Below are 13,354 nucleotides of genomic sequence, written 5' to 3'. Positions count from 1 at the left end.
AGTCTTGTGGCACCAATACTTCTTTCCTGATGTCGTCAACGAGAACAGAGTCTGTCCTGGGTGGCGGAGATCTTTGATAATTGCTGCTACTCTTTGACGGCAGCGATCTATATAGACTTGCATGATGGTGGGAAAGTTTTGTCTGTGATGTACTGGACTGCGTCCACTACCTTTTGCAGGGCTTTCCACTCAGAGTACTGGTGCTCCCACAACAGACTGTGATGCAGCCGGTAGGCACACTTTCCACTACACATTTGTTGAAGTTTGCCGAAGTTTTTGAAGTTACACCAAATCTCCGCAGACTCGTGAGAAAGTAGAGGCGCTGAGGTGGTTTTTTTTACAATGACATTCGTATGTTGGATCCAGGAAAGGTCCTCTGAGAAAGAGACTCCCAGGAATTTAAATGACTATGAACCAGTGACTTTGACATCATTAAGTGCTTTGAGAGGCTGGTCATGGCCCACATCAACTCTACCCTACCGGCCATCCTCGATCCACTTCAATTTGCCTGCCATCCAAAAAGATCTGTGGCAGATTCCATCTCCTCGGCCATGGAATACCTGGATGCCAAGGACATCTAGGCCACATTACTGTTAATAGCTCGAGATTCACTTTCTTTTTAAAATATTTTTATTGAGTTTAATATACAAACATAATAAATGACGATTACTTAATGAATCAATTGTATACCAAGTAAATACATACAGAACAGAAAAAAGGGTAAATAAGAAAATATGCATAACTACATTACTTATAATTCAATCTAGTAATAAACAATTTATGCAACCACATCAGACCTGTTTATTAGACTGTTATATTAAAATAATAAAGATAAAAAATAAAGAAAACCCTAAAAATGAATGGACTAAACGAATCCCCTCTCTTTAATCAAGATTACCTTTTTTAATAAAGAGAAAAAAAAATCAACAATGATGTGATTACTGGTGATCCCCGGAGAACAGATGAAGCATTACTGGAACGTATAATAATTATTGATTCTTCCAATTATAAAAAATTCTAAGATTGGGTGCCATAATTTCATAAATTGAAACTTGTCATCTTTAATATAATATTTGGTTTTCTTTAAACTTAAATAGGACATTACATCATGTAACCACTGCATATAAGTAGGGGGTGAATCTCCTTTCCTTTTCAATAAAATAGCTTGTCTGACTATCAATGTAGTAAAAGCTACGATTTCTTTTCCTGAGATGCCGTCAGAGGTTGATCTGAGTTGTGAGAAAAATGAAACAGAGGAATTAACAGACAGGGTTCCAAGTTAATCTTGAAAATTGTTGATAGATTTTGAAAAAATTATTTCCAAAATCTCTCTTAAATTTGGGCATTCCCAGATTATATGAATCAGAGAGGCTTTGAAAAAGTTAATTTTCTCACAAAAAGGATCAAAATCTGCATAAAAATGGGATGATCTACCTTTAGACATGAGTTCTGTGCATCACCTTAAATTGTAATAAGCATCATCTTGCACAAAATGAGGAATTATTCATCAAGCTGAGAGAACCAATCTTCATCTGAAAATGTTATATTCTAACACTAAGACTCTTGATTTGTTTTTTAATATACAATTTTATTTTCATGGTGGATTAATAGCATGTATTTATAATAATTTACTCATCTTAAATTCAGTCAGAATGGTTGGGATCAAAAGAGATCCACTTTCAATACCATAATCCGAAGCATTTTCAGACTTGGGATCTCAGCCTCGGTGACTCGCATTCCAGTTCTCTACAAACTCCTAAGGAAGTAGAGACAAAGACATTCGTATGTTAGTTATTGGGTCATTGGTGACATGGTGAGATTGTTATTGGTGCACCATTCAGCCAACATCTCTCTCTTGTGTGCTGACTCATCGTCCCTTTTTATACAGCCCATTACTGTGGTATTGTCAGCAAATTTTAAAATAACATTCATGTCATACTGAGCCATGCAGTCATAGTTGTAAAATGAGTAGAGTTGTAAAATGGGTTTAGTATACAGTCCTGTGGTGCTCTGGTGTTAATAGACATTTTTTCTTGCCAATCCTCACTGATTGTGGTCTAGAGGTGAGGAAATCCAGGATCCAATGGGGTATTGAGGCCCAGGTCTTGGAGCTTGCTGATCAGTTTTGAGGGCATGATGGTGTTAAATGCCAATGTGTAGCCAATAAAGAGCATCCTGATGTATGCATCTTGACTGTCCAGGTGTTCCAGGGTTTTGAGTAGAGCCAGTAAGATTGGAATGGATTGATGTCGCCACTCAGACAGGATATGCTTCAACATCAGCCTCTCAAAATACGTCACCACTGTGGATGTGAGTGCCACTGATTGGTAGTCACAGGCATGTTACCACACTCTTCTTGGGCACCAGTACGATGGTGACCTGTTTGAAACAGGTGGGTTTCATGTCCTGTTGGAGTGAGGTTTTGGCCAGTTGGTCAGCACATGTTTTTAGTACTCTGCCAGGTATTGCATCCAGACCAGATCCTTTTGTTGAAAGAAAACTAGTTAGTTTTAAATTTCCTATTCACTGCTGCCTAGACTGTGTAAAACGTTGGTCAATAGTACCATCTCTCTAGACCGCTGAGTTGAAGTGAATTCATACCACCCTGAGACACAAGATGACTTGATCTCTATGCCCACATCAGCTTCCTGCTGACCTGAGCTTTTGCAATCCATCTGCCTGAGACCAATTGTCAGGTGCAGCCTTCAGATAAGATCCCTGTTGAAGTCTGCTACACTTTCCTTGGATTCACTCTCCTGTGAATGCAGCCCATACATTACCTTCAGATACTGACAGTGGAGGATCATGAGGGGACATGAAGGTCATACAGCGGTTCTTCCTTGTTCTGCTGATCAAATTGGGCATAGAAGGCATTGAGCTCATCTGTGAGTGAAGCTTTGCCATTTCCTACTAAACCAGATTTGGTTTTATTCAGGTACACAATCCTTTATCCAGACATTTAAAATCCGGCAAGTGGGGAGAGAGAGACAGCAGCGCGAGTCAGGCGGGTGAGAGACCGGCAGCACAAGTCGGGCGGGCGAGGGGGGCGGCAGTGCGACTGGAAGAGGGTGGGCTTAAATCTGGCATTCTGAAATCAGGGAAAATCTGAAATTTTGAACACATTCTCCCCCAAGGGTTTTGGATAAAGGATTGTGTACCTGTAGCAGGTTATACCTTGCTGTTGGGTATCCTTCATTGTTTCCATTCACATCTGGAGTCTCCACTTCACTGGGAGATGACTTTTCGTAGGTTATACCTGCTTCTTATGTAGTGTTCTGGATCTCCAGACTTAACTACCTCTGCTCCAGCTCTCAGCAAGTTCCAGATTTCATTGTTCATCCAGGGTTTCTGGTTGGGGAAAGCCCTGAATGATTTGGTGGGGGTTCACCTGCCCACAGCTGTTTTGATAAAGTCTGTAATGGCCCTGGTGTAATTATTCAGATCCTCAGTTGAGTTCTTGTACACTGTTCAATCCACTGACTCCAGACAGTCTTGTGGTTCTTCAGCCTCCTGCATCCATCTTCTGGCTGTCTTGATCTCTGGAATCGCTCTCGTTAGGCACTTTCCATATGCAGGCAGAAAGAACACAGCCAGGTGATCTGATTTGCCAAAATGCGGTCGCAAGAGCAAACAATAGGCCTTCCTTACCTTAGAGTAACAGTGATCCAGTGTGCTGGAACCCCTGGAAGAACATGTTATAATTGGGAAGGGTTTTCTTGTGACAGGCCTGGTTAGTCACCGACTATGATTTGTACTGCATTTACTGACCATGTCATGCAGCTCCCTAAGTGCCTGTTTGTAACTGGCAGGAGAGGGTGTGGGGATATGAACTCCAGTGAGAATCACTGATGAGAACTCTCAGGATAGATAGAAGGGTCTGCATTAAACGAAGTTTGCTCTAAGGCAGTGAAGCAGGAAATTGACATAACCCCAATGTCCATACACCACCTGGTATTAACTACAAAGAACACTCATCCTCTCTCTTTGCCAGAATTTGAGTTCCGATCCAGTCTGTGGATGGTGAAACCGTCTGGTTAGATTGCGATGTATGGTGTGTTCTCTGTTACCCAGGTCTTTGGTGCAGTAAACAACTAAGAATTGTCTCACCTGTCTCTGTTGTCAATTTTATTTTCGGATGACTGGATATTTGCAGTAGTTTAGATGGTAGGGGAGGACTCAGTCTCCTGTGCTTCACTCCAGTTTAGATTCCAGCCCACATGCCACATTTCTGTCCTTGATCTTGGTGGTGGCTTAGCCATGCCAGGGCTCTGCATTCCAGCCACTCTGACTCAGCTGTTGCCTGGGAGATCAGTTCACTAAAGTAGTTCAGCAGCTCGTCCTTGGGGAGAAGGCCTGCTGATTGCAGTGAAAGCAGGTCAGAAGGTGAATACTTAAAAGGGAAGGTTATCGAGATTTCTGCAGCCCACAGAAAGCCGCCATTGATGGCTGGCATTCTTTGAGTTTAGCCTCACTCTGACAATGGATGAGTCCAAAGAAGAATAGATCTGTGCGAAAATATTGAGGGGAATGAAATTAACTGGGAATTGAGAGGTCCAGCCTAAACCTACAGATTGCAAGTTCTCGGCGGTCACCCAATCTAAGTTTGGTCTTACCAAATGTAGGGCACCAGTGTTGGCATAGTGATTAGTGCAATGTTGTTACAGTCCCAGGGATCGGGATCAGAGTTCAAATCCCATGCTGTCTGTAAGGAGTTTGTACATTCTCCCTGTGTCTGTGTGGGTTTTCTCCCCCAACATTCAAAAATGTACTGAGGGTTGTAGGTTATTTTGGTGTGGCTGGGCAGCATGGGCTCGTGGGCCAAGATGGCCTGTTACTGTGCTGTATGTTTAAATTTTTTTTAAAAAAATGGGACTGAATGCAGTGTCTAACGGTAGACGAGCTGCATGTGAAACTCTGCCTCACCTGGAAGGTCTATTTGTGGCACTGGGTGGAGGTGTGAAGGGAGATGTAGGGTCTACTTTTGTACCTCTTGCAGTTACAGTAGGGTGTGCTTGAGGGGAGAGAAGAAAGGATGAGAAGGGAAGTTCAAATCAGGAATCGCAATGGCTGAAAATCCTATCGGAGCTTCTGAGCTTAGACTTTGCCTGCTGCAACAGTAAATATATGAATTTCAAGGAATACAAGATGCTGTGAAATGCTTATATTCACATGATGTAACTTCATTATTTAACTACTGGAGGCTTAAAAAAGTTACTACTAAAATGTTTTAAGTAAATTATACGTTAAAACTTCCCTTAAACCATATATAAACTAAATGGCGGTGCTGCTGTTTGAGCAGCTATGGCAGCGCTGCCGTTGGTCTTGACCGAGGAGAGCGGGAAGCGGAGACACAGCGCTATTCTGAAGGGTTCAACTGCCCAGTCTAAATACAGTCGGATCCATACAGGCTTCAAATGGCTGGTAAAAGGACTGTGTTTTTAATTAAAATCCTGCAACTGCGGGATCGGTGGCCAAAATGGCGGCACCCGTGCTTAGCAGCAGCCACGAGGGGTGCATGGCACTATAAATGGAGAGAACAACCCTCACTGAGAAGAAGTATACGAGTCAGTCCTACAGGGCAGTGACCATGGCAGCAGACCACCAAAGGCTAAAGGACCCAAATAGGCTGTGGGCTGCTGGAGGCTGCTTCATGGGAACCAGGTACTGGAACTGGGATTTGAAAGGGTGCTGAGGATAAAGGACCTTTGGCGGTGCAAGCTTCCTGATCATATCAGAAATATGGATCTGGAGCTCGGGTTGCCAACAGATAAAATAAGGGGTCTGTGTGGCTGCAAAGGCTACGGGAACGCTGGAGGCAAATCCACTGACACTCAGTGTCTCTCTGAAGGGACTCTGTTTTTCTTCTCATTCACTAACTGTAAGAGGCACCGGGCAATACTAAAGGTAACTCTTTGTCTGCCTTATGGCAGGCATAAAAACATTTGGTGTAATATTACATTTTCTGTATTATTACAGGACAATAAAGGAATCTTGAAATAACATTTTGAAACTGATATGAAATGCATAATTACCCAGAGAGTCAACAAATAAAACTCCTTGCTCTGAAATCCAGTCACGGGAACTGCTATTTCATTTTGTAAAAGGCGATGGAACATAGAAAATAAAATCACAAGAGTGGAATCCAATGTTTAATTGTACAATTCTTCCAATATTAAAAATAATGTCATACATAGTTTGATGTAACAAATCACAAACAATGGCATTTATAAGACAAATAAAAACATTTTATTATACCTTGTTTCAAACTTACAATTAGAAAAAACATACATTCTAGAGAGAACCCTTTATTTCTGAGAACGAGTACTTTCCACCACATTTCAGAGAGATTATGTGGATAAGATTTATTTTGTTTCATATCATGAAAATTTTTGTTTCTTCATACTTGTTGCCAATATTTGAAAAGCCAAGTGACATATTTTAATCCTAATTATTTGATTTGCTTATCTTGGGTTTGCATCACAGATAATTGATAAACTAATGAGCAAAATCTGCATTTATTAGCATTGCTATCTGGTGCGTGGAGGAATTAATTTAAGGGTTTGGATTTATAGATTGTGAATTATTTCCCAATGACAGGTTTATTAAAGATTTGTATCAATAAAACCTCATACAGACAAAATACTTTGGCATGAATTATACTTTCAATTGAATTATTCATATACAGTACAACTCTGATTGTCCAAAATCCGATTCTCCGAAATCCTCAATTATCTGAAATTTTAAAAGAAATTTGGATGAGGATATCCAAAACAAATCAAAATCTTCATTTATCTGAATTTTTTTCAGAGCCAAACTGACCGGGGACCTCGGACTGGTGGGCTGGAGCTGGGTCCTCAGGCTCCCGGGCAAGATGGGGCCCTCGGGCTGGCAGCTGGAGCGGGGCTCTCGGGCTGCTGCCAGCATTTTTTGGTGAGAATAAAACATTATTTTAATGCTTAAAAAGCCTTCCCTTGTTGTTTATTGTTGTTTAAACAATGTTACAAGTGATTTTCTGTTGCTACTGGGCTGTTTTTTTAAAAAAAAATGACCAGTTTTCTCGAAAAAAAAAGTTTATCTGAAATAGGTCTGGTTCCGACCACTTCGGATAATCGGAGTTGTGCTGTATTTTGAAGGATTCGCTAGATGATTTAATGAACTTGTTTTATATGCAGTACTTTCAATGAGAAGATCTCGTTAACTCTTGTCTTTTTGAGAATGAGGCAAGAAAATCAATGGCTGGCAGTGATGGGCCTTTAAAAATACTGGAAAGTACTGAACTCCTCAGCATTATGGAGGAGACAGAATTGGAATCAGAGCTGTTACTCGTATCACTGTAGGATGTATCCATAGGAGTCCTTGGCATTTTTCTTCCCTCTCCTTTTCTTAGTTACTCAGAAGTCAGGTCTAACTTCCTGTTCCCAAGCCAACTGAGATTATCTGAAGGGTAGGAATGGAACTTGAGTTTTCCAATCTGTAAAAGCGCGAAATGCTTTTGAAATGTCTAACACACTGAAGCCATATCCATCATGCAATACAGGTACACAATCCTTTATCCAGAATCCTTGGGGACAGTGTTCAGAATTTCAGATTTTTCCGGATTTTGGAAAGCCCATCCGAATTGTTCTGCCGTATCCACCCCCATCTTCTTCAAGTCGCCCTGCCGTCACCCACAACCGTGGTCGCTCAGCCGCCCGGACATCTCCCCCGACTGACTGTCCCTCGGCTGTCTCCCTCAACCATGGTCCCTCGGCTGTCTCCCCCGACGCCGGTCCCCACTTGCCGGATTTTGGAGCTTTCTGGATTTTAGATGTCCAGATAAAGGATCATGTACCTGTACTTCTCATCCATGAAGGAAATATTGCTTATAATGGATCTTTCCTGACAAAACTCTTTTGCATGCACAACATTTAGCATTAAGAATGCAAGAGAATGCAAATAAAATATTAACAATGCTAGATATTTTCTCCTTTTCTACCAAACAAAATAACAGAGAATAAAGGGAACCTTGGTATATTTTACTGCATCCACTCAGAATTCACACTGCAGCCCTCAGAACAATGGTCAATGGATTAATGAAAATGATAAATTCAATTTCATTAAGGGATCACAAATTCACGGCTGACAAATAAACTTAAAAAACCTTAGACTTACAAAGGTATTCCACTATCAGGTGTGAAGACAGGAGGACCATATTTCAAAGAAATTAATGACTTGATTGGCATAGCAGGAAGAATTGGTTGGATAAATCTAACACATTCGTAACACCAACTGACCTACTTTGAAAGTACTGGTTTAGTAAACACAAATGACGTGATTTGATAATTTTCGTTTAATAACCCAGTCATGCCTCGTATGACCAACACTTGGTAATCTGTTCTATATCTGCATTTGACAACCATGTGATTCTGAACAATGTGCCATTTTTCTCATTGTCTCATGAAAAGCCCATCATTATTTTCTCACCCTTCTAATTCTCTTCTGAGAAGAAAAGTAGTTTTCAATACTGACAGTGGAATGTTGATCACCAAAGAGGAGGAACTTGTGGAGAACCACATCTCAAATAATTAATGGCTATTTATTATCAGGATACATTCAAAAGTATTATTATTGCATAGATTCCAAATTGAATCAACACAAAGAGTCCAATGGCTGTAGAAGATAATGTCGACTGGATGCAATGTCACAGCTGTTAAACTGCCAGAGGAACTCAATGGGTCAAGCAGCATCAGTGGAAGAATTCTCAACGTGATGACAGGGTAGGAGAACTTCGACAAGGGCCAGGAAGGATTGGTGAACTAGCGAGGGATGAAGGATGACAGACAGATAGGGAGGTCAAGGCAGTTGATGAGCAGCAGTCAGACAAATAGCAAAAGAGAGAGAAAGAAATAAAAGAATGAAGAGGGTCAGGTGAAGGAAGACGAGTCACACAAGGCGCAGTCGGATTCGGCTTGGTGGGGAAGGCGAGTGGAGACAAAGACCACCAATATTGAAGGGGGGGAGCGGGGACAGATGGTACCAAATGGAACCTAAGGAGGTGAGGGAATCTTGCAAGTGAAATGTGGCTGGAAGAAAATGTAAGCAGAAGAGGGAGGAGGGGGAGAAAGGGTAAAAATATGGACAGGGAAAAGTGAAAAATGATAGTGGCTTGAAAGTGGTGGTGGGGCGATTGGGGGGGGGGGGGTACTTATTACCTCATTTCCTAAAATTGAAAAATTCTATGCTCATCACATTAGGCTATAGACTGCCCAGGAGGAAAATGTGTTGTTTTTCTAGTTTACGTGCCCTCCACCTCCTTTGCTTCCATCTGTCCTCCATCTCTCCCCCTAACAGGCTCTGTTATACCATCATTGTCACTTTCTCTACAATTCCAGTATTGGTAGACTTTGTCTCCACACCACATCTCAGTCCAGTCATCTACTGCTCCATTCTGTATGATTCATCTTCTTTTACCTGATCGGCTCCCTCTCCCTTTTTCCTCACCTCTATCTCTCCCTCTTGTCTGGCACCTACTAATCAACTGCCTCCGCCTCCCAATCTGTCCATCATCCTTCACCCCCTCCCTGGTTCATCAATTCCATACTGGCTCCCGTCCAACCCCTTCCACCTTGATCTCATATCCACTGAGTTTTGTCAAAGGGTTCCAACCTGAAACATCAACCATTCCTTTTCTCCTACTGATGCTTCATAACCCACAGCATTCCTCCAGCAGATTGTGTTTTTTTATTTAACTCCAGATTCCAGCATCTCGTGTACCTCACAGTTGTTCAGTTATCCTTCAGGGACTTTTCTTTTTGTCGATATATTTCCTCTGTGAATGGTCTGATATTACAAGAAAGAGATAGGTTTCACAAATCAAGATTCAATGGAGTAACAATCGCACACTGGTAGAATAAAGCATATATCAACTAAAACTACTGCTCAATAGCACTAAATCTCATGCCTTTACCAGAAAAGAAAACAACATGCTGTTGATATTCACAAGAGTAAAAAAAAGTTGGTCCTTCAGGTCTTTATTAAATCTCTTCCCCCTCACCTTAAACCAATGTCATTTAGCTGTAGAACCATCTACCCTGGGGGAAAAAAACAGTGAGGAATCATTTTATTCACTCCACACTCTCCTACGCTCCAGAGCATAGCCAACCTACAACTCTTTAACCTCTTCCTGAATTGAAGGTCTCCAGTGCCGGCAACATCATTTTCTGCACCCTTTCCAATTTAATGGCATCCTTCCAATTGCTGAGTGACCAGAACTGCACATGGTATTCCAAGCATGGTCTCAGCAATGGTCCAACCTCAATACCACACCCAATGAAGACAATCATTCCAAAGCTTTCTTTACCACCCACCCAACCACGTCCAGAAAAACCTGCACCTGTATTCCTCTGCCACTCTTCCATACTTTTAGAAAGTCTCTTGGGATGTAAAGCCATAAAGATTAATCCATCACAGACATTGCAACGCATACCTTTCAAACAGGATTGCAACTTTGTACACGGCTGCTACCCAAGCAGTGAGAACAATTCCTGTTGGACTAGCATTCCTGTTGATTTGCAGAAGGGAAGAGAAGAAGTTTAAAAAGATATTAGTGGTAAGTTAATCATAATTATAAACACAACAGGTACGCAATGAAAACAGTATTCTAAAAGAGCTTAGCCATCCACCATTTGCAAAGGCAGTATCATCTTTTTCACTTCGGCGTGCTGAAGGGTAAAATGATTGAATATCACCAAATAAGCATTAATTAGGAAACAGTTCATCCACTTTCGCTGTTTTATCCACTTACATTGTCACACTGTCATCAAGTTTTCTATCAAAACTACTGATACCTTTAAAATTAGATTGCACCAAAAATGGGAAAATTGGCCTGATTTATTAATTTTATAGACTTCCAAATCCCAAACTTTCACACCTCCCAAATTCAGTCAAAATTTCTCTTCCTGCAAACATGACTTATCTTATCCTATTCTTCTATCCTCAAACTACACAATAAAAATTCTCCTTCTCAGCAATGAAAGGCATATGGTTGAAATTAATCAAATCGTTATACTCTAGAAGTATGAAACATGCAAACATAACCAGTAGTGTTATAAAAGTTAATTATTTAAAACAGCCCGGTCGATCCGCCCATAAAAGTCTATTGGCATTTTGATTGAATTCATTCCACTCAGCCAATCTACTTTAAGTATTTGACCTGTAATTAAAAATACAACATCTTGAATATCTGGAGCCTCAAATTATACTTTCTAGCCTTTTAAATACTATTATTATAGTATGGCGTGGTTAGCACAATGCTATTACAGTGCCAGGGACCTGGGTTCGAAACTGGCACTGTCTGTAAAGAGTTTGTACCTTCTTCCTGTGACCTGCAAGATTTCCTCTGGGTGCTCCGGTTTTCCCTCACCCTCCATAAACAAACAGGGTTTTTACTGTATTTGTGCAGCAAGGGCTTGTGGGCCGGAAGGGACTGTTACCATGCTGTATGTCTAAATTTATTTTTTTATATAAATAAAACAGTTGAGTTCTAAAAGAAACAAAAGTGATAAGAGATTCACACAGCATGGGGTCAGGTTTCCTGGACCATCGTGCCCTCATTTACACCAATCCTATTTTATTCTCCCCACATTTCCATCTAGTTCACCAAGTCCTACGATTTACCTACAATCTAGGAGGAACTTATGGTGGTCAATCACTCTATCCACCAACCAGCATGCCAATGGGATGTGGGAGGAAACCAGAGAAGCTGGAGAAAATGCACGCAGTCACAGGGAAACTTGTAAATTCCACATGTGCACATCGCACCATAAGTCAGGGTTGACTCGAGGTGCAATGAGGCAGCCAGCTGTGTTTCCTGCACTGAATAATGTGGGAGGTCCTCAGGCAACAAGGTGCTGATGAAGGAATTGATGTTTTATTGCTGATGTGCAAAGTAATTATAATTTAGCTTAACAGGAACATTAAGACTTCCATGATAAAAGTGTATAATTGAGGTAAAAGAATCAGGGACAAGGTCATCAGGATCTCACTGACTTCATTTTATATCCAGAGGGGTACCCCAATCGGTGAGAAACATCAAATTTTACTTGCTGGATAAATGCATTCCAAAGGTTTGTTAAAGTGTGTTTAGAATACTGAAACTATAAACTTTAAGAATAAAATAATCATGATCAGAGATTTAGTGGTTGATTAAAAACAAGAATCTTAAATCAGGCCACCATTCATTCTTTACCTGAATTTAAGGAATATAGAGTCTCAGGAACTCACCAAAGTTCATCTTTTTTTTAATGACTTACATGTAATATACTAAACTACCAAATGGATCACAAAAAACCAATGAAAACTGAAGCAAAAGAATAGAGAAATTTTGTTAGCAGTTAGCACAACGCTATTTCAGTGCCAGTGACCCGTTTTGGCGTGGGTTTCCTCCAAGTGCTCTGGTTTCTACTCACCCTTCAAAATGTGTGGGGATTGTAGGTTAAATGGTATATTTTGGGGCCAGGTGCTTATGGGCTGGAGGGCCTGTTACTCTATTGTACGCCTAAATTTGAAGGAAAATTTGAAATACATCCATTGTAACAAGTACGCTGAGCACTGGTGCACCTCAGGGCTGTGTGCTCAGCCTGCTACTGTTCATGCTGCTGACTGGTAACAATGATGAGTCAGCTTACAGAGGATGGAAGGCTCTTAAAACGACAAGCTGAGTCTCAACATGGACAAGACAAAGGAGATGATTGTGGATTTTAGGAGAGCAAAGGTCCACCATTCTCTACTACACATCACTGGTTCTGTGGTGAATGGAGTGGAAAGCACAAAGTTCCTTGGTGTACATATAACAATCTATCATGGATTTACAATCTTTAAACCAATATCATAAGGAGGTGGTACAGGAGCATCAAAATCAGAACTGCCCGGTTGGAAAATAGCTTCTTCCCGCTGTGAGATTGATGAATGGTATTCTATAACTGAGTCCAAAGTATTTATATATCTTTATTTCAAATTATATGTGCATATAGGTGATTATTATGTACTGTACATTATGGGTGCATGCATGTGCATTTTGGTTGGGGGAAATGCTATTTTGTCTGGTTGTGTATGTACAGTCAAATGATAATGAGCAAAAGAGATATTCAAGTTAGGTCAGTCTATGGATTTTTGTGAGTTAGTGATACAAGGAAGACAGATATCGACTCAGAAAAGATCAGAATTCTTGAAAGTAAGTGAGTGCAAGATATAGATAGCAGAGCTAGCCATTATGCAAAACAGAGATAAGAGGAAACAGATGCATTAACAACAAGAGAAACCTCGATGATAAATTGGGGCATGAGATCAGCTGGACTAATGATCCACAAGTGGAATA

General features: G+C 40.8%; 1 protein-coding gene across 17 annotated transcripts in view; it reads right to left on the bottom strand.

Annotated features, from left to right (window-relative positions):
• Nucleotides 1-712: 712 nt before the first annotated feature.
• pemt (phosphatidylethanolamine N-methyltransferase) overlaps nt 713-13,354 on the bottom strand; it is a 120,445-nt gene continuing 107,803 nt past the window's right edge. For 5 of the 17 annotated variants that reach the window (XR_011347451.1, XR_011347454.1, XR_011347453.1 and 2 more), the window contains 4 exons: nt 10,466-10,540; nt 6,033-6,085; nt 4,108-4,353; nt 1,674-1,756 (listed from right to left, as the gene is read on the bottom strand). Coding sequence is in view for 9 of the 17 variants with exons in the window: in XM_069906531.1 (XP_069762632.1) it covers nt 1,704-1,756; nt 6,033-6,085; nt 10,466-10,540 (181 nt within the window). In the remaining 8 variants the exon portion in view is untranslated. Of the gene's footprint in view, nt 1,757-4,107; nt 4,354-6,032; nt 6,086-6,223; nt 9,820-10,465; nt 10,541-13,354 lie in introns of those variants that run through there. The other 12 variants (XR_011347452.1, XR_011347457.1, XM_069906531.1 and 9 more) reach the window with 12 other exon arrangements.

Source organism: Narcine bancroftii, chromosome 12 (assembly GCF_036971445.1).
Source record: "Narcine bancroftii isolate sNarBan1 chromosome 12, sNarBan1.hap1, whole genome shotgun sequence".
Lineage (NCBI taxonomy): Eukaryota > Metazoa > Chordata > Chondrichthyes > Torpediniformes > Narcinidae > Narcine > Narcine bancroftii.
This window is presented reverse-complemented; position numbering and strand designations above follow the sequence as displayed.